Source organism: Wolffia australiana, chromosome 10 (assembly GCF_029677425.1).
Source record: "Wolffia australiana isolate 7733 chromosome 10, ASM2967742v1".
NCBI classification, from domain to species: domain Eukaryota; kingdom Viridiplantae; phylum Streptophyta; class Magnoliopsida; order Alismatales; family Araceae; genus Wolffia; species Wolffia australiana.
The window spans coordinates 16,071,045-16,091,825 of record NC_135844.1 but is presented as its reverse complement, the minus strand read 5'-3'; the positions used below and the strand labels follow the sequence as shown (position 1 = coordinate 16,091,825).

Sequence of the window (20,781 nt, the reverse complement as noted above, 5' to 3'; positions counted from 1 at the left end):
GTAATATATATATATATATATATTATACATATATAGGCATAGGGATAGCAATAGGAAGAGATGTATACAGATAGGGATATTGATAGAGAGATATAACTATAGAGATGCAGAGAGAATTCATAGAGATGCAGAGAGAAGTAAATAATGGTAGTAACAAAATTTGAGTTCATTTGAATGATTATCTTCGTCTCTCATTGTCTCTTAGAAAATACATAATAAAGGAACATTAATGAGATTGAAATGAATTACTCTCGATGAAGGTGGCACCCCTTCGATAGAAAACTGAGAAGAAACTCCAAATGATCATAAATTTAAACATGTGCTTTACTTATTTGGGTCCTAGGCCGTACAATATGAAAAGATCTCATTGAGTTATGGAATAATTCTGGAGATAATGGGACACAAAGATGCTTGCGCCCATTATTGAAATTTTAACTTTCTTGGCCATTGATAAAATCCACATTACTAGTCGGATTCAGTAATTAGAGAAGGTATGCTAGTTTTCTTTTAAAGTTCAATCCATACAGCAACCTTAAAAAAGTTAATCACTAGGGAAAATTAAAGTATTTTCCATGATTTGGCCGCAATTAAGTATATTCATATGCCATTCTTTACTCTTTCTTTCTCTGATTTCCCCTTTACCTTGGTATAGATTTGATCCCCAGGGCCGATTAAAGATGTTTGTCTGTCTCTGTCAAATGGATGAATCGGACATCTATCTGCAAGAGGCTATGTTAAAAACTAGTCGACGTCTTAGTGACCGGACTACGCATGGCAGTGGGATTTCATCTAAGGGAAGTCGTCGTCTTCGCTGGCTATTGCTTACTATCAGATGTCAAGCTTTTAAGTGCGGTCTCTCATTATCTCTCTTCACGTTAATGAGAAAGGCCCTCCCCAACAACTTTGCATGTGTACTACAATTTCTCTAACTCTCACTGATGGACGATAGCTGGACAGCTCACTATAAATCAAGTACTGAGCACCCTCTGCTATCCATCCACTCTTGTCGCTGTGCTGCGCCGCAAAGATGGCCTCCAAGGTTTTCTTTCTTCTGGGCATAGTTCTGCACTCTATCCTGATTATCTCCGCTGCCGTTGACGACAAGCCGAAGGAAACAAGTGAGCCCCCCACCCCTTCTTAGATCTTGTCTCGTTTTTTTGTCAGTAGTGAAATAGCGTATTGGAACTATCTGAAGCATCTAGTCTGTATAAGACTTCGTCATCGCCATGCTAGCGAGGTTAACAAATGCGAAGGGAGGACTTTTTCTCATCTTCATCATCGTCATCGTAATGAGGTTAACATATAGTACATAAGTCCTTTCTTCCATGCCATTTTTTCAAACAATGACAAAAAGTCATCATGAAATTTGGTATCGTCATCTTAGCGAAGTCAACAAATGCACGAGGAGATTTTTCTCCACAACCCGCGGAGGATGATGAAATCAGTAGCAAGCCTATAAGCGTTGACGAACCTAAATTGTCTTTTCATCGTCATTCTTTCGCCGGAAATAAAGACGAAGAAATAGGTGCTAGCCTGCGACGATGAGGAGACGACTCCACATCAAACTCGGCGATGACAAACTCTGAAAGCTTAATAACTGACCCACAATTCTTTTATTGACACGCAGAAGCTACAGTCACCCAGCTCGGAGACGGCAGCGGCGGCTTTCAGTTCCCTCGCTTCCAATTGCCCCCCGGCTTCCAACTCCCCCCTGGCTTCAACCCCGCCAGCATTTTCCCACTCCCTAACACAGGCTTCAATCCCGGCAACGTTCTCCCGTTTCCTGGAACAGCCAGCCCCGTCACTGTTCTACCCATCCCTGCAACCGCGACCCCCGTTACCGTTGTCCCGGCCCCCGTAACCGTTGTCCCGGTCCCTGCAACCGGTACTCCCGTCACCTTTGTCCCCGTCCCTGGAACCGCCACTCCCGTCACCGTTGTCCCTGGAAATGTCTTCCCCGGCCAATTCTGTAGGTTGCGCGTCTGTCAAGGTCTCGAGTGTTGGTGCTTGAACCGGAACACGGACTTGGCAACGAAGAAGGGAGCGCACCCTTGAGAAGTCTGTGCAACTCCGGAGGGCGAGGCGTTAGTGTGGTGGTTCGCCGATAAATAAGACTTGCCATTGATGGTTTTTAAGGGATTTTGGTGTTTAGTGGTATTGATGGAGATCTTGTTGTCTTATCGTATCATTGATTTGGGAGACTTTCTTATCAAAATGACGTGTTCACATGTAAGGCAGATAGAGGTTTAACGGTTGTCAGTATGGCGTCAGGACGAAAGCAGGTAGCATTCTCCTCATTGTCATTCAGAAGGACATTAAATTTCTCCTCTCTGTCCATCAAGAGAGAGCGAGAGAGAGAGAGTGACAGCTGGGCGCGGTAAAATGAATTTGGTTAAGAAGAATTAAATGAGAATATAATTGAATAAAACAAGATAAGACAGACGATTTTAAAACAAAAACAAACACAATGTGGCTCATTTATGGATCTGTAATATAAAATGTGTTACATCAACCCACAACGCGGTTCATTAATGTCGTCTATAATTTGTAGTGCATAGATATTATGATGTCTTCATGTTAGATTGACTCCAGGTTGGTTTCACATTGGGATGAGGATGTGACACACGATTGTACACGATTGTGCATAGCTTTCATATTTCGGCAGGCTATTTTACAACGATGTCATATATCAGAGACTTAAAGCAATGAGCGAGGAACATAAGTTTTCATAAGTCGAATCAAGTTTGTAAAATTTCTGTTAAACATAGACACGCTAATGGTTTTTGGAGGAGTGACGAATTACTTTTCTTGATGAATGACAAGCGACGGAACAGGCGTCCTTTTTGTCAAGCAATTAGTCTTCATCAAATCATGCATATGTTTTTGCTCCTTAATGAGAAAGATTAATATTTGGTTCTACTTTTACAATAAGTATGTCACATCCTGTGGCCATTATTGTTGAGATACTAAGGATATATAATGGGTGCTCTTTAGATAAAGAGTTAACTAAAGCGATCTCTATGAATCCCTTAATGATGTTATAGCTAAGCATCAATGATAGGAAATTGACTCTCGAAAGAAAGTAACTCTGATTTATGGAGAGTGTTGTAAAGATATTAGAGAAGGTGTTATTCAGCAGTCCTCATTACATATCAATAGTAATTGAACCAACAGTTAGTGTTTAATGATTAACCATAGTGTGAATAATTCAATAGTCCAACACAATCAAAAGACTAAACATATATGAGAGACAAGAATGGTAAAGATTCCATGAGAAAGTTCCGACACTATTGTGTATCTAGAGTAGGTCGTGCGGTCCGGTCCGCTTTTTCGGTTGGCGTGCGAGTTTTTCGATCGCACGAAAGTTCTGTCCGATCCAGACCGATTTTGTATGATGGAATCGGACCGCACATCTCACAAAATCAGACAAATGAACAAAAACTTGGCATGCGTTTCTTTTTATTTAGAGATATGCCCCTCCGTCTATCTCTCTTCCATATTTCTCTAAGTAAAATCATAGGGAATCTGAATATAGTGATATATTTATTTAAATATGTTGTTAAACTTCATTTTTTGCTTTTAATAAATTATGAAAAAATAGATTAAAATTCTATAAAAATCGAAGAGGGTTTATAACTTAAAATAAAGCTATCTAACATTAATTCGTAATCATTTATACCAATTTTATAGATTTATTTGTATTAATACTTTTTTATAAAAACTCACAAACTGTTGAAATTTTATGTAGTCAAAAGAGCTCATCAGAAAAGTACTATTTATACATCTGACACTATATCCACAAGTATTATTCGTGCTCATCATCTCATATTTATATGCATGTGATACTATAACCTCAATTACTATTTGTCCTCATCATCTCATATTAATATGCGTGTGAAAATGTTTCCACAATTATTATTCATTTTTTTTCACTCACATTTAAATGCATCAAAAACTATATCCTCATGGATTAATATATGCTCTTATCAGTTTTAACGATAAGTCCGTTGGTTTATTTTTGTTGTTCCGTTTTAAAGCTTGGCATTACTCACTGGAAGTTTAATTGACAAAATTAATGAGTCCTTGACAAACATAAAGTAGTAACATCAATTAATGAGTCCCTGCCTAATGAGTCAATGAGTGCAAAGTTTTTATGACTTAAACTATTTATGAACAAATATATACGTAATGTATACGTAAACACTGATAGATACCTAACGATTCAATATTCTGTAAATCTTAATAGAAACATTTATAGATGGAAAAGTCCAAGAGCATTTTGAAAACATAAAAAATGTTCCACCAACTTAGTTTCATAAACATCAAGGGAGCTGAGAGGCAAAACGAGTGACTCTTTTTTTACAGCAACAATCATTGCTGGAGTGAATTTGTGACGCGCCCAAAATGTGCTGTCATCCCATTGAGTACTCACCACTTCTCCTCCATGTGTTGTAGGGTTGAAGTCTTTTGACAGGATAGGAAGAATTTCTATAATGATACGTATTGCACTTACAATTTCTGTAATGACGCTCAGCGCGTTGTGTTGACCCACGTATTGCACTTACAATTTCCCTCAAACGAAGCACTGCGTCACCCAGAGTGGATGATCCGAAGTCATCATGGACCTCGTCCCAGCCATTGCCACCAGTAATGTAACTGTCATTCCGAACTACTTGCTCAGCTGGTGCCTCCGTAATCCGTAGCGAGCTTAGTCCGGCCTAGACTACAAGGTTGATTAAGTGTGCCGCACATAACACATGCCGAGTTGCACTGGAATGATGGTTCGCTTGCTTCAACTCATCTTATAAAATACCCATCATCTTCTGGTTATTTGATGCATTTTCTGTGGTCACTACGCACACCTGCGTAAACATGCAGCACTAATGTGAGAATGACGTTTAGAAAAAGCTATTATTGATTACGTCCATATGCGTACCTTTGACTTTATGTAAAACTCCGCCAATATTTGGAGGATAATTGGGCTAAGGTTTTTACCAGTGTGTGATCCTTTCAATTGATGTATCCAAAGCACACGCTCACACAATCTCCACTCCTTGTCCACCCAATGCACAATTACCCCTAAGAATGCAATGTTTTTTCCAAAAGTCCATTCATCTAGTGTTCGTATACACGAGCAACGTCAGCCAGTTTATCTCGTACGATTTTTTTCATATCTTTGAAAAGGGCTTGTGATTTGGCTTTTACAGCCCATACAGATGGGATAGATATCTCCTCTTGACGATATAACAGAGAAGTCTTATGAAGTACTTCTTCCTAACAATGGCCCGCGGTGAATCGAATAGACATATGAAACACACTAGCTTTTCCTTTGTATTCTCTATTGTACGACCAATGAAATATTGCTTCTTGCTACCTCTTGTAGAAAAATATTCAGCGACTGACCTCTCCCTTACAACATTGTTCCTCGTGCCCTTCAGGGATGTGGAAACCTTTCGAAGGAATTTTCCCAGATGTCTCCACAGAGGAGTGCTGCTCAGATATTTGCTGCTGTCCACAACTACACTACATATATTGCATCTGAATTTCTGTCTTCCCTGAGAAGTGAAGTACCTCAATGCATCACAGCCATTCACACATGGCTTCTTCTGTTCTCTATTTTTGCCACTCTCTAAAGACTCATCCTCCTCAGACATAACTGTGTACTATAGGGCGGGTCACATTGATAAGAATTAACCATAAAGGATATCTAAAATCAGAGGGTGAGAGATAATGTGAGTAGAGAGGGAGAATTAGAGAGTAAGAGAGGAAGACAGTAAGAGAGGAAGAATAAAAAATAAATCTTAAAAATATCCAGAGGATGAGAGAGAATGCGAGGAGAGAGGGACAATTAGAGAGTAAGAGAGGAAGACAGTAAGAGATGAAGAATAAAAAATAAAACTTAAAAAGATCGAGAGGGTGAGATAGAATGCGAGGAGATGGGGAGAATTAGAAAGATATGTAATCAACCGTTGATGAATACACTTCCCATATGTTTTTAGCTAAACATGTTGTGAACCAAAGCCATATTACATGGACTATCATATTTCTCATAAATTAAATATCTAAGATGCACGTATAAAAATCATAGAGTTACATATCTCACGTTTGTATCTATCTTAGTTTTTTGATAACAAACATCAGTTTATCACCATAGTATCGATACCAATATGAAAATTACATAATGTGGAAAATGAAATCTTTTATTTCAAGCATAAATTGAATTAAATGAAATCAACTATTTATCAATCACAAAGATAAACAAATAACATTTGAAATAAATGGGTTTGATTATTGTGTTCACCACTAATAAGATAACTTTGACCAGTTTTAAAATTTTAAACCAGGAATATTCAATCAAATAAATTACCAAGTTGTGCACAGTTTATGTAAGTTATATGTAGAACCACACACATTTTGGGAAATGAGAAAATATTTTCGGAAAACTCAAAGACTTAAGAGTAGCAGATATGAGATAAGGATAAAAAAAAATTAATTATCTGAGGCTTTGGAGAAGAAATCAATACAGTCGAAGGGTAGATCCATACTCTATTGGTTCAGCAAGAAACTAGTACCAATTTAGACAACAAAAGCGGGTGTCCATAATCCGTCAATTATACCTCTACTCATGATTAATCATTTCTTTTCCGAATCAAATACAAGGCTGGCAGTATGAGGTGTAAAGCTTCTTCCGAACATCAGCAAAACAGAGGAATGAAATCAAAAGTCCCTTGCATAAACTCAAAACCATGAATACAATCAACAGTGAGAAAAAAGATAAAACACTAATATTGGAGAAATAAATGCAGATGGAGAAACCCTCACTTATTAAGATCTTGCAAATTTTATTGTGTAGATGCGAGTTAAAACAGTATGTAATGTAGCTTCTGGATACATGGGAGAAGGGGTTTGTCGGCCCACTTCTTTAGGATCTGAAGATTATTCATTGAAATCATATTAAAGCCAATCAACCAAGGAAGCTGCCGCTGAAATCTGTGCTTTACATAATTTTCAATCGCAAGATCCATTCATTTGAATTTTGCATAATCTAGGACACTACGTCATGAGCATATGGCGTTATTTCCTGCACATAACATCATGCAAATTTTCTTTCTTTCGTGCATGAAATGTATCAAGTGCTATCTTCCTTGTTCTCGCGTTATCCTGTCCCATGTTTAAATTCGTCGTCATGATTAGACTGCATTTCCTTGCGTTAAAATTCTGGACAGTCATTAGAAGTATTTCATCTATTCCTTCGCCACTTCGATTTTCATCCTATCCAATTGTACGTCCATTAGAAGGATATGTATACATATCTTCCTCGATTAATAACAGAGAAGTAAAGGCATAGATACATAATGGAATAGAAATAGAGATGCGAAACTGCACCTTGAATCAAGAAATCGAGCTCGGTGAAGGGCGGTGGAGATGGTGAGCTGGGGAGGGCGGCTGCGCGGCGCGGCGGAGAAGGGCGGGGGTTGGTCGTAGCTGGTGAGCTTGTCGCCTCGACGGCTCGTCGTACTTGTCATGTGGAATGTGGATTGCGGAATGTGGAATGTGGAAAGAGGCAAAGACCAAAGCATAGTAGAATACCTTAAAAAAATCGGACGGGAATTGTACAATCGCACCGCACAGGGGCTTGACCGATGTGCAGTGCGATTTATCAAGAAGCTGTCCGATGTGCGGTTCAAAAATCCGAACCGGACCGCACATCGGCCAAAACTCGCACCGGTCGCACGAAAGCAGCATCCCTATGTGAATCTTCTATGATAAAATGCATGGTTTAGCACCTCATGAGCTGAAAATGAAAAATATTGATTGAATTAAATTTATCCATCATTATTTTAATCTATAGGTTGATAGAGTTAAATAATAAGGTTTATCAATAAATGTTGTTGGGCTTTTATAATTGATAATTAGATTGTTATATAGACCTAAAGGGTGACCAGCAAAAGATTAAATGATCATCAAAATATATTTTATTAACAAGAACTTCTATCAAAAATTACTAATAAGCATAAATAAATGGGGGAACTATTTTAGATGTCCGTGCCAATCAAATAATGCTTCCCCCCTCTCGTTCTCTCTTCCTCCACTCTTTCTCCAACTTACAAAAACATCTTGATGGTGAGGAGGTGGTGAAGAATAAGAAGAGATCGGAAAATCAATTGATCACACCAATGGATTGTCAAATCAGCTTTAACATACTCTTCAAATGAAAAAGATTAGATAGGAACAAGTTACCCATAAATTGATTTAAGTTTACTTTTTTTTGACAATCACATTTCTCTGCAACGAAAAATTGATTCGATGCACCAAATCATAGCCTCGTAACCCGACAAAGGGAAGACTAGACCTCGGTCTATGGTACGAGAAAGCACATGAAAAACTAGGATTTGTTGGTTCTTGTGAGGGCGAGGGCATCATAGTGCCACTGGTATGTAATTCTTCGTTGGTCCAAACGTGGTAAGCTGGGCTTCATAGATGAGAAAATGACTATGAAGGTGTGATCAAATTTAGTTTCCTTGCATCATGAACTGAAGGATGGACAAAAAATCTTTTATGAACCTGGGAAAAGGGTCCTGTTTACTATATTTCTTGATGCATATCTACATCAGATTTGATTTCATCATTGCATAGTAAAGTTTGCTTTCACCATTTCAGCTCATAAGATCAGCTGGCTAGCAGATTAACAAAGGTTCTTAAAAGGTTGAAGTTATCGTAGGTGCCTATGATGCATGGGGTTTGAGACATCAAGGGATAAAATGTTAAGACATTAGGAGATTGTAGGGATGACCTTGTAGGTGCGTCACAGGTAAGAGGTGTTTGGAGTTTGTATTTGATAGAATGGATCCCATAAACATTCAATGTCTCTCTGTCTAACATGCTTCTTTACCACTTATTAATTCATTAGACGAAAGAAATATGAATTCTCTTTTGAAATAGATTTGAGGGTTTTTCTTTGTCTTCTCTTTATTTCTCCCCTAACATTAGTTTATTTATACTTCCAAGAAAAATCTCCATTTGCGTAAACAAATGATCATTAGTCTAGTTCTACCAAAATTCAATGGCATAAAAATATCCATTTGCCTTTATTTTTATGTTTTTCCCAATGTATGAGAATATTCACAATGGTTTTGGTTATATATATATATATTTATTTATTTATAACTAGGATTTGAAATTCGTACAGTCAAAACTTCAAAGTCCCTTCAGAAACTTTTACATATTACCTAAATATCACAATCAAATGGATTACTTCACTCTTACCATTGATCAAAATTATTAAATTGAAAAATATTTTTATATTATTTTATAATTTCTCTAGAATATTCGTTATGCTGACTTCACTATGAAATTTACTTTACGAGTTAGATAATTTTTGATGATAATTTTTAAAGGGATTTATTCATTTTGTGTTGGCTTCTTTGTAGTTTCCATTGTTTTCTAAAAATAAGTTAAGTTAGAAATTAACTTTTCAATGCATAAATATGTGTGTTGGATTTATTAATGGCACTAATCACGTGGTGTTTTATAACTATGACTCTAATTGGTTCTCATCCATTCTTTAGTTTCCACAAGTTGTTGCATTTCCAATCCCTAGGGGATGATCCATTTTGACATTACCCTTTGCAGAGCATAATTAGCCAACCATGAACCTTATGAGGTCAGGATAGTCACTAAGGAAGATGTTTGAGACAAATAAAAGCTGTGTTGGAAAATCAAAAAAAAATCAGCCCTTTTGCGTTGGTCGTACATTTATATAATCTTAATCATATTAAAGGGGAATTTTTATTGAGATTAATATGATTAATATTATATGGTATGAGAAAATGAGACCCAAAGTATGATAAAATAGAGCACAGATCTGCATGATTCAAGCCTTTTATGTGTCAAGTGCCAACTTCTATATTACAACCATCACTTGAAAATGCTCAAAACTCAATTGTTTGAATATTTGACTATGATACAACATAAACATATTCCAATAGCCAATTATAATAAATCAAACATTGGTGGAAAATAGTCATAGGGATTGGAATTGGTGATAGTGAAGATTTACAATTCACAAGGAATGAACATTGATCCAGTTAGGTTGTCGTTAGAAGGGGGTTCAAGGGAAAAGCCAAATCCTAAATGGTCGACATTTTCGAGGTAGTTATAAATTGTTTTGATCGAGTGGCTCTATCATGATGGCGTATTGCAATTTTTAAAGATAGGATAACTTGGGCAGGATAACTTGGGCAGCAACACCATGCAGTAGGACGAGGCCACACAATAGGATATTAGTGCATGGGAGGGCAATGTGGGAAGATGACATGGTGGGAGCCATTTAAACAATGGTGGGAGCCAGGCTGCAGGAGCGTCCATAGATTAGGATGATACAGATACGTTGGCCAAAGACAGACTGTACATCGTAGGATGGAAGATGTATACATCACGAAGTTTTCTATTTAGTGCCAACCATTAGCCACAGATAATGATTGAGCAGAATCAGAGCAAAAAAGATAAGAATAGATGGTGATGCCCATTAAATAAAAATTCATATTACTTGATAGCACATTGTTTATTTGATTACATAAAAATGATACATTTATCATTATTAGTTTTGAGTCATCTTATCTTAGTAATATATTTAGATGCTATTTATGAATATCCCTTAACACTTTAAGTCATGGATATTTCAATAAGGAGAACATGAGCATAAAACTAGTTAAATAGCAGAATAATAATATGTAACATTTTTGTCAATAATTAGCGCTTATGATAACACCCTAAAGATTATGGTATTTCTATGAAATTGACATAGTTGTATGCATTCAAATAAGCATGTATGTGTCTTATCATACAATAAGTATCATTTATATTTTGTACTTTTTATAATTTTCTTCCGTATGTATACGTGACGTCATTGGAGTATACATTTGCAAAAGATAAGGAAAATTTTCCAAGAAGGAATATTTGTGGACTTCAATCACCAGCAGAAAACAAGGACGCCGCAATACTGATCATGAACAGAGAGAAAATGGAAGGCCATGATTTATCCAACTTCTAGATGAATATCTAATGATCCTGAAGACCAATTGAGCTAAAAGTTTCAAGGACACTTCATTGTTACCCCTCTTTCATTCCAGGCCCTCTGATGTTCGAATAGATGTTTGTATCCTTATTCAATTTATCCTTAAACATGCTTTCTACTCATTTGGGCTGATTGAAAGCTAGGGAGTTTCTGATATAAAAGAAGCTTGTTCTTTGTGTCCTGGGTATGTCAAAAAGGAAAGCAAAGAGAAGGGGGAGCTACTCTGCACTTGCAAATTGCCAAAATCTTGGCAGAATTTAAAGATTCACTATAAATATGATCACCCCGTACATTAATTTATCTCAACATCATTGCTAGCTTAGATCAATTTCATTGTTACAACCATGATTGCATCACATGTGTTCACTCTCTAATTAGGCCTTAACATTTTCAAGCCACTATCTAATATATATCTTACTCATTAGTCACCCTAGATCACTCACTCTTTACGCCGCACTTGTGCATTCTCCAGTTAATATCAGTTTACTCTCGTTCTTGTCTGACCTTTGAAAAGTCTAATTAATATTATCTACTAAAAATATAACTATCTTAATTATAGTGCTAATTATGATTGCCTCACCTCACATTTTCTCATCTCTTCACTCAATATTTTACACTTACATCATCTCATCACAGTAATCAATAATTAAAGAACATCAAATCTTTATTTCCCTTCATTGTGGAGATGATCAATATTCCTCACTAGCTAAATATACTTAAATGTCTACCTACTTATATTTTTTTTGACTTAATACAAAAAATACCATTAATGAATTAAATAACTAATGTTCTAGCAAATGTGAACGAACTTAGTAAATTTTTATGACTTTAATTTTTTTTATTAGATATTTCAGAGGGAATATATAGATTGCACTCTGTTTAGCAATTAAAAGAAAGGTGTTTGAGTTTATTTTGTAGGAAACATTGGAAAACTAGATAATACATCTTGAGTATCAAAAGTACGAGTAATTTATGAGTATTTCGTAATTTTAGTTGATAATTAAATAATTAAATTAAACGGCTTTGTAAGTGTAAGATTGTCCTAATGACTATCTAGGACAAATAAGACTTGTGCAGGCAAATGACAATCGCCATTGTTGTTTTCTCTCTCCTCCAGAAAATAAGATGAACAGAACTGAAGAAACTGAAATAAAAGTACTATTGGTGTGTTATCTGCGTTAAAAAATTGAAAGATAATGATATAACAGTGTTTTTATGTCTCAAAATGAATAAAAGTCGTGAAAACTTCAATACAGCTTATATTTTGAGTGTAATTTTTACATAAACATTTATTCTTATCTCTGGCATCTGCAATGAAAAAGGCGTCCTCAATTGTATGAGATGGCTGATATTTGAATCTGCACTTCTTTATGATTTTAAAATAATAAATGTACTATGTATTTGAAATCAGCAACATTAATCTTTTAAACCTGTGATGAGTGATTTCAAAAGTGTTCTCTAATAGGATTTTAGAGTACTATAATTTCAAATATCACAAAACTTTTAATATCTTTACAAGCTATTTTCTAAACTTTTATGATTTCTTTAATGAATACGAAATATTTATGGCTATAGTTTCTTAGACCCTAAGAAAGTAAGTTCCCCTGAAATTTATAAATCATTGTAAATAACACTTTTTAAAAAAGTTTTTTTTCATTTCAGATGGTTAGTTAAACGGTTGGTGAAAAGTGACATACAGATCATATTTAATATCTAAGTTATATGAACTACTTTGTAGTTTTTCTTATAGTCATATACAAGTTGATGCAGATTTATGCATTTTTTTTAAAGGCATAAACATGAGAATAGTGACCCATTGGCCAGGATGGGGATAAAGGATTAGAATAGATGATGATCCACCCAACAAACAGCCCAAGTTCTAGAGGTTTGTGTGAACCATCCGGTCCACATTCAGTCACATTTGAAACATGTTCAATCACACTCCATCTTGTCCGGAAACCATTTAATCTGAGATATCCTCGTCTTGTCCAGTGTATGGGATGAAAAAAATTGGTCAGCTTTCATAAAAATGCAACTGCTCTAGGTTTCTTCTCAATCTCGTGCGTCTTGCCTGGCTCTTGGCTTTCACTCGATCTCCGCTCTTGCATGGCCTCATCACTTTGGTCTTGTTTGGGTACTGTTTGGCTTATCCTCTAAGCTGTCCGTTCACCTCTACTTTTGGGTCTAAGATCTAAGATCTCATTCAGATCTTTCTCAACTTCTTTTTTTGTCTATCGGTTGCTCCCGCTTGGCCTCCACTCTTGCCTCTTCCCAAGCTCCTGCTCAACCTCCCTTCGTGGCTCCCGCTTGGCGTCAATATCCGCCTATAGCCAGGCTCTCTCTTGGCGTTCATTCTCAGTTATCTCTCAAGCTCCCAACTCACACTTGGGTCCTTCTTGGTCTCCCAGATTCGTCTCAGGCTTCTGTTTTTTTCTCAGCTCCCACTCAAGGTCTCAACTCCCTATAGGCTCTTGGCTTCATTCGGCTCCCTAGGCTTTCCCATTCAGATGGAAGTTGACCTCTTAGGTATTTGACCTTATAGTAGTTGGAAGTTGGAGTTGGCTTTTTTGAATTCTCTGGAAATATTTCTTGAGGCCAATTCTATCAACGAGTATCTTTATTAACATTTAGTTTTTATACTGCCATCTGAATGTATAGTTTTGAAGTACTAGTTTCCTCTGTAGCAAAAGAATTAGATTACAATAAAATGGGGCCATACTAATATGCCTAAAACTAGTGTCAATTAAACACATATTAAACAGTGCCATTGGCTGTTAAGTTGATCCAACTAAATTTAATAATTCGTTTTTCAAAGTATATGAAATATAGGTTGAGAAATAGGTGTATCCATTGGAAGGCTGCTGTATATGAAATTACTGCAGTTCACAGAACTTTGTAATTACTTATAGGATTCTCATTTCATGTTCTTCAGCATGCTATGAGAACTTCAGAGTTTTTAAAAGTATCGATTCTAAATTTTAACAACCGAAATTGGGGATGTATATTTCAGGAAAAACAAAAATTAATTTGTAAATTGCAATGCCATTGGAGTTAACTCTTAATGGTTATTTCTATTTAGTGAAGAATTTAAAATGAAAATTGGCAATCCAAATTGAGGATGGATATGTAAGAATTCTTTTTAAAATTTTTGGGGGAGTAAGAGTAAATACAGAATTTAATTGTAAGACAATTCCAAATGTAGCGAGAGAAGACATACAATGATCTAAAGACTTAAATCAGAGATGAAGTGGAGACAAATTAGGGAAAATTTGGTTTTTAGGATTGTGTGATATGCATCTATGATTGTTGGATGGTAATGGAGATTAACCACATCTTTGATAAGTTCTGTATGCTTGGCTTTTGATTCTGAAAGCAAAAAGTGATCCAAGGGCATGAATATGCCTTACACATCTCACAGTTTTTATAAGAATCAAGGAGGAAATGAAAGAATCAAGCGCGAACTCACATAGTAGATCAGAGTCAAGCAGATTCAACTTCAAAAGCAAAATCAATGTCCTTAATAGCCAACTAGGTTCGGACAAAAATCCTGAGTCTTTTTCTCTTTCTAAAAAATTCCTCTTTTTATGAAAAAGATGAAACTACCCCTTAAAGGTCAGCTCACAGGGGTAGTCAGATCTCAATATATAATCATTTTTGTCCTGTTTAATCTCCTATATTGGATCCTTCTCTCTCATCCACAATAGGTCCACCTATGTGATGACAAACGTCCACGATATCGTCGTCCAGATGGGTATCAAGACGATGCTCCGATACCAAGATGAAGTCGGACATCGTCCAAGACATCGTTCGGTTGGTACCGAGGCGATGCTCGGTTACCAAGATGCTGTCGGACATCATTGGTTACCTAGATGCTGTACCGGGGTGAGGATCGGTTACATATCCCCTTAAAGGATGGATATGTAAGAATCACTCAAGGAGGACATTGTCTGACAGATATTTCCCTAACAGGATATGTAACTACATGTAGACATGTCCTAAGTGTAAGTACGTGCAGGCCCGAACTCATGGGGTTTCATCGAGCTCCAAATTCCGATGTGAGTGGCCGGTGATGATGTCGGTGACCTCCTGATCCTTGTCTGAGCGATGATGGCGACTACAACACCGAGCAGACTAGGTCCGATGGTGCTCACATGTAACGTGTGGGCTAGGCCCGTACCTAAGAAATAACTCAAGAACGATCCCTAAAAGTGTTTTTTTCTCTCACCTAACTAACCTGAACACGGTGGATGCAGACGAGATATACTGAAAGACATAGATCAACCGACGATCTAGGGAAACGAGGTGCCTCGTGGACAAAGTTATCCAAAGTCGTTGGGTTCATCGGTGTAGTGGCCAGTGCGAGTGAAGTTGATGGAGGCATGCTGGAGGCGAGCACGACATCGCTTGACTGGCGGTGAAAGTGCAGCTCAGGAGACGTGACGTTGGAAAAAAAAGAAGAGGGGGGGGGGTGATGAAGGCAGGTTGCGGTGTTAAATTTAATTATTTTTATAATTAGTTTGCCTGCAATCAAATAAATTTGATAAAATATAGAGCTTACTCAAATGTATAATTAGAGTAAGGTTGTCTCCACAAGGACTGGCCTTTAGGTATATATCCAATAATTGAGTTGTTATTTATTAAAATATAGTAATAATGTTAAGATAAGAACAATACGAAGCGATAATTAATAAGAAAGTATAGGCAATATTAGTTTAATAAGATAAGTAGAGAAGATAAAATATCTAGATCTTATATATATGTACTAGAGATACTAAGAATAATAAGGAAGTGAGGAATTAGATATTATATTTAAGAAGGATAAGAACCTAGTCAGTGAAAATATAGATAAGTATTAATAAGACTACTTAGTTTAATAAGAGGGTGAATAATAATGAGTTAAATAGAAGGAATGTGTACCTCTCTAAGTAATTATAAGTATAGAGAGAGTACTGAGTAATTATTTCACTATAATATACTAAGTAAGAGGAATAGATAGATATTGAGAAGGGATAAGGAGGTATTAATAGGACTTAATAAACCTATAAGTTTAGAATGCTCCTCAGAATTAGTTTAGGTATCTTATATATATATATATATTTATGTGATTTATGTATTTTGTATAGTATTTTAAGGGGTCCAATTAAGGAAATATGGGCCGATTTAGGAGGTAGTGGGTCGATTTAGTCGAACACCCAAAAGGTGTTCGACCAAATGCCCGAAAGGAGTTGAAGAAGAAATATATGGGATGGTATGTTATTTAATTAATAGTAAGTTTTTATGTGGATTTTATAAAGGGAAGAGGGTGTTTCTGTCGAAGGCCCGTGAGGTGTTCGACAGAATGCATGATAGATTTCGAGTAGTAAGGAAGATAAAAGGGTTGATTCTGTCGAACGCCCGTGAGGTGTTTGACAGAATGCTCAAAAGAAGACAGTATGTATATTTTTTTTATGTTTTTATAAGGTTGAGTAGGGTAGAACTTAGTTAAATAGAAGAATATTGATCGAACACAGTAGGTGTTCGACGAAATGTCACAATGAAATCTGTGAGTCAAAATTCAACAAAATTACGATCACGGTTTCGATTGAGTGAGAATCTAAGCGTCTAGTTTAATATGAAATCATGAAAATTAGCTGAGGAAATACTTAAATTAACCTGAATCGCCCTGATTTGAAGATGAGAGTGGTGGCGGCGATCGCCACCGCCAAGCTTCGGTTTAAGGTGTCCCTCGTTCTTCTCCTCCGTCCAGGTGCAAATCCAGGCTTCTTTAGAGCTCTTTGGCTCCTCCCTTGCTTTCCACAACCGCCTGCGTTGTCACGGCGCTGCAGCTTGCTTCCAAACACGGAAGGGATCTCCGTCGCCGCAATGGCTTAAGGTCGAAAGATGGCTGAAATTGGGGGCTCTCGGCCCCTTTAATGGCCTGGGAGGGACCCTAGAGGCCGTCCAATGGCGGGGGGCGGCCCTGGTGGCCCTCCCCAGTCGTCGGATCACGGCTGGTCCCCCTTCGCCGGCAGAGAATGATCTCCAGCCGGTGGAGTCGACGACCATGGGCGAGAGTGGACGCAATTGCACCTGGCCGTTGGATCGTCTCCATTTAGGTCCAATGGCTGCGATTAAATCGTAGCCGTGGACCGGTGTACCCACCTCAGCCACATCAGCTTGCCCTGTCAGCAGCCTATGTCACTTCCACGTGCTTTGATTCGTCCGCCGACGGGTCCTGTAATCCGCGTTAGCGATTGCGACCAAGTGCAAGGCCTGAAATTAAAAGAAAACAGTTAAATTGATGAAATAGATCTCTACAGTCCGATCTTCATTAAGAGGATCAGACGGCTGAGATTATATACGCCTTTTTTTAAAATGGCCCGAAATGATACGGGCTTTAGGCCGGGTCAACTGGAAGCCCCATCATATTATGTTTGTAATTTGATCAGATCGCGGCCCGTTGGGCCGCGATCCTTTTGTTCATTGACCCTGCCCGATGCAAGACAAAAAAATCTGTGGGATTAACTATCCCATATGGAAGAGTTTAAAAAAATGCGTTGATATATAAATTTTGATAACTCTTTCTAAGTGAAAACAAATGCATTACCTCTCGTGCGAGCTTGATCTCCTACTAGGATTACCTCTTGTGAAAACAAATGAATTACCATCGCCGGGCGCACGCCCTTGCCGGTTGTGTCCTGGCTGGAGCCTTGCGCTCGCTGGCCTGCGGCTGGCTAGAGCTCATGTCCTTGGTTGGCTTCTTGGCCAGCCTAATAGCCCAATTTTTACATTTATTATGCATTTTTCTTTTACTTCGACTTGTTCTCTGCTGAAAAATATAAACTGAGATACTACATAGATCATTAGAAATTAAAATGTCCTAAACATAGTTTTACTAAAAATTGTCTAAATTGTATAACATGCATAAAATGACATTAAATGCATCATTTTTATCATTTGCTCTATTTAGTGCATGAAATGTAATATTTCATAAAATTGAGTAAAATACACTAGAAATGATCCCAAATTTCCCTTGAAATATATCTAATTACATGAATCATTTTGGATTTATCAGGGGGGCCGGGTGGCAACTGCATGGATTGGGACGGCAATGGTGCGAGGCATGGTTGCGTGCAACGCAATAGTAACGATGCGGCGAGGTGGTGGTGTTCCGGCGCGTGGGCGCGGCAATTACGGTGCGCGGGCGCGGCGGCATTGGCCCATGGGTGCGGTGGCGACGGCGGTGCACGGACGCGGTGCTGACGGTGGCTGGGGTGCTGCTCGGAGGTGGCAAGGTCGGGCGATAGCAATGGCGGGCGACAGCGCTGGCGGGCATCAAGGGCGGTTGGCGGTGGGCGACAGCAGCGATGCAGTTAGTGGCAGCGACAGACTGCGATGGCGCCAGCGTGACACTTGATGGAGGCTCATAGTGGGCGGTGGACAGATGCTCATTGTCGATGGTGGCGGTAGTTGACGCCACTGGGATTCGCGTGGGCGGTCGCAGTGGGCGGTCCTAGTGGGCGGACGTAGTGGGCGGCGGCACTCTGGTGGTGCGGGCGGAGTGGGTTGCGTGGACACCCATGATGGGCTGCGGCGCTCCGGCAACGACTGGCAGTGCGGACCACAGCACGATGCATGCAGCGACGCCACAAGCGTGCGTCTCGGGCGGCAGTAGCCTGGCAGGTTGGTGGGATCGTGGGGCGTGCGAAGCAACCATGGTGGGCAGCGGCAACGAGCTTGACTACAGACTGTATGAGGGGCTACGAGCGGCGTGTTTGGTGGCACACGCGGCGCATTGGCACTAAGCAAAGGTGCAGACAGCGGTGCAGTCCGGCGGCAATCCGACGACGGCGGCAGAGATACAATCCGGCAACGACTCGACGGCTGGTGCCAGGTGGCGGCATTTGTCTGGCCGGCACCAGTATGAGCAGGTCGCGATGGTGACCCGTCATCTGTGGCTGTGACGTGATCTCGGCAGAGATTTTGCGGTGGGTGGCAGCCGGCGGTGGTCCTCCCTCTTTCTCTCAAGAACGTGAAGTGTTGCATCTATTTTTTTTTCAAAATAACATTTTGACCTTGACCAAGTTGCTAGGGTGCCCACTCCATCTCTCATATAGGGATGATAATGGGCCCCTTGAAAGAGGTCCAACAAGAGGGGTGGGGGGGCAATAAGCACGGGCCCTTAAACCCAAAACAAACAAGAATAAAAAAATAAAACAAAGGTTTGAAAAGGGGAAGTGCAAGTGGATATGGCCCGAAAAACATCAAACTCACGAACAGTGGTGTATCTTCGCCTTCGCCTTGGCATGCCGCTCAGGCTGGACTTGAACCAATGGACCGTTGATGATGACGGTGTGGGCTTCGTTGACATCTCTTAGGGAGTGGGACTGCTCGCTCCATCACTATGTCTGTTTCTGTGGTTTGATTCATTAAAAATATTTTCCTTGTTTTCTCTATTATCCAATGATTGGCCACCATGTATACTTACTAGTTAGAAAGAGAAAATAACAAACAAAAATTTATCCTTTACTGGCCTTGTGGCATGACTGTCAGCATTCGAAGGGCGCAGCCTGGCTCCCAAAATCTACCAGGTGTTGGGCTGAGAACATGATAAATGGATGGGTATTTACATACATTTAACGTGATTTTTGTATAATTAATTTAGAATTTATCATGTTATGATTCAATTAACTTAATACGTGTGCATTAGGTAGAAATTCCAGTTTTTGCACATCATGGTTATTTTTGAGTAACCTCCTTGACTTATTTGAAGTCAACTAGTTTTAGTACTGATGAGTATTTGACAGCTTCACATGTGCAGAAATTTACAGTAATGAGAAGATACAATTCTTAAGGAGTTGGAGGATTTTTGAGAGTTTAGTGATTCTAAAAAGGGGCTTCAAAGGAGAAAATGGTGTTACGGGCCATTAAGAGAGAAATCAGTAGGGATGGGGCATGACCTGGCCTGCCCATTGGGCTCTCAAAAGCCTTCCAAAGAAAATAACTAAAGATTACTAGGGGAAGCTCTCAACCCATGGAGAAAAAGAGGCAAAAGTGGCAAGAAAAAAGGATAGAAAATGCCCAAAGGGGTATTTTAGTAATTCTTCATAGGAACAAATACTCTTTTTATGTCTCATTTTTCCTCATTCTGGACTTTCTCAAGCAAGTAGCTGGCTTGCAGGACAGAATTTTCAGAATCCAGGTTGTTCAACCTGCTTAATGTAAGTTTGTTGAAGTTTTCATTCAATATCTTCTATTGTTTGCATTAAAAAATGCCTGATCCTGGAAAAATAGAAGGATCCCGACTTGAGGGAAAGCGTTGAGGGCTTAACAGAACTGCATTGAGGTTTTAGGAACTTATATTTCCATTTTTGCATCATTATTTATCCGTTTCCCCTTTAAATCAATCACTTTCTCCCTCTAAAAACTTGTTTTTAATACTTTGTTACTCTATAATTGACTCCTTACCATTATAGACCTTAATCCATATCCCTAAAATTTTCCCTAAAAGTGTGATGAAATCTATCGTCCATTTGTACATTCAGTTTCCCTCTTAGACCCCTTCTACAACCCTTCTTCATTTTCTCTTCCTATATCTACTCATTTTGACATTTTCTCTCTCTAGATCGGTTAAGTCTATCCTAACTCTCTCTAGACTTTTGATCATCTCTCCACTGTATCTCTTTAAAACATCAGACAAAAAATGATTTTTGATAGCTTGCATT

The 20,781-nt window shown here is 38.6% G+C and overlaps 1 protein-coding gene across 1 annotated transcript; it reads left to right on the top strand.

Moving 5' to 3' along the window:
- The first annotated feature begins 976 nt into the window (after nucleotides 1-976).
- Nucleotides 977-2,215, top strand: LOC144708861 (uncharacterized). The gene is made up of 2 exons (XM_078582309.1): nucleotides 977-1,118; nucleotides 1,628-2,215. The coding sequence occupies exons 1-2, from the start codon at nucleotides 1,028-1,030 to the stop codon at nucleotides 2,053-2,055; spliced, it is 519 nt and encodes a 172-aa protein (XP_078438435.1). The 5' UTR covers nucleotides 977-1,027; the 3' UTR covers nucleotides 2,056-2,215.
- Nucleotides 2,216-20,781: the final 18,566 nt, after the last annotated feature.

Bases quoted from the DNA above. Each gene is read 5' to 3' on its own strand.
- LOC144708861 (XM_078582309.1), top strand. From the start codon at position 1,028: ATGGCCTCCAAGGTTTTCTTTCTTCTGGGCATAGTTCTGCACTCTATC. The intron at 1,119-1,627 runs GTGAGCCCCCCA...ATTGACACGCAG, and splicing joins CGACAAGCCGAAGGAAACAA to AAGCTACAGTCACCCAGCTC.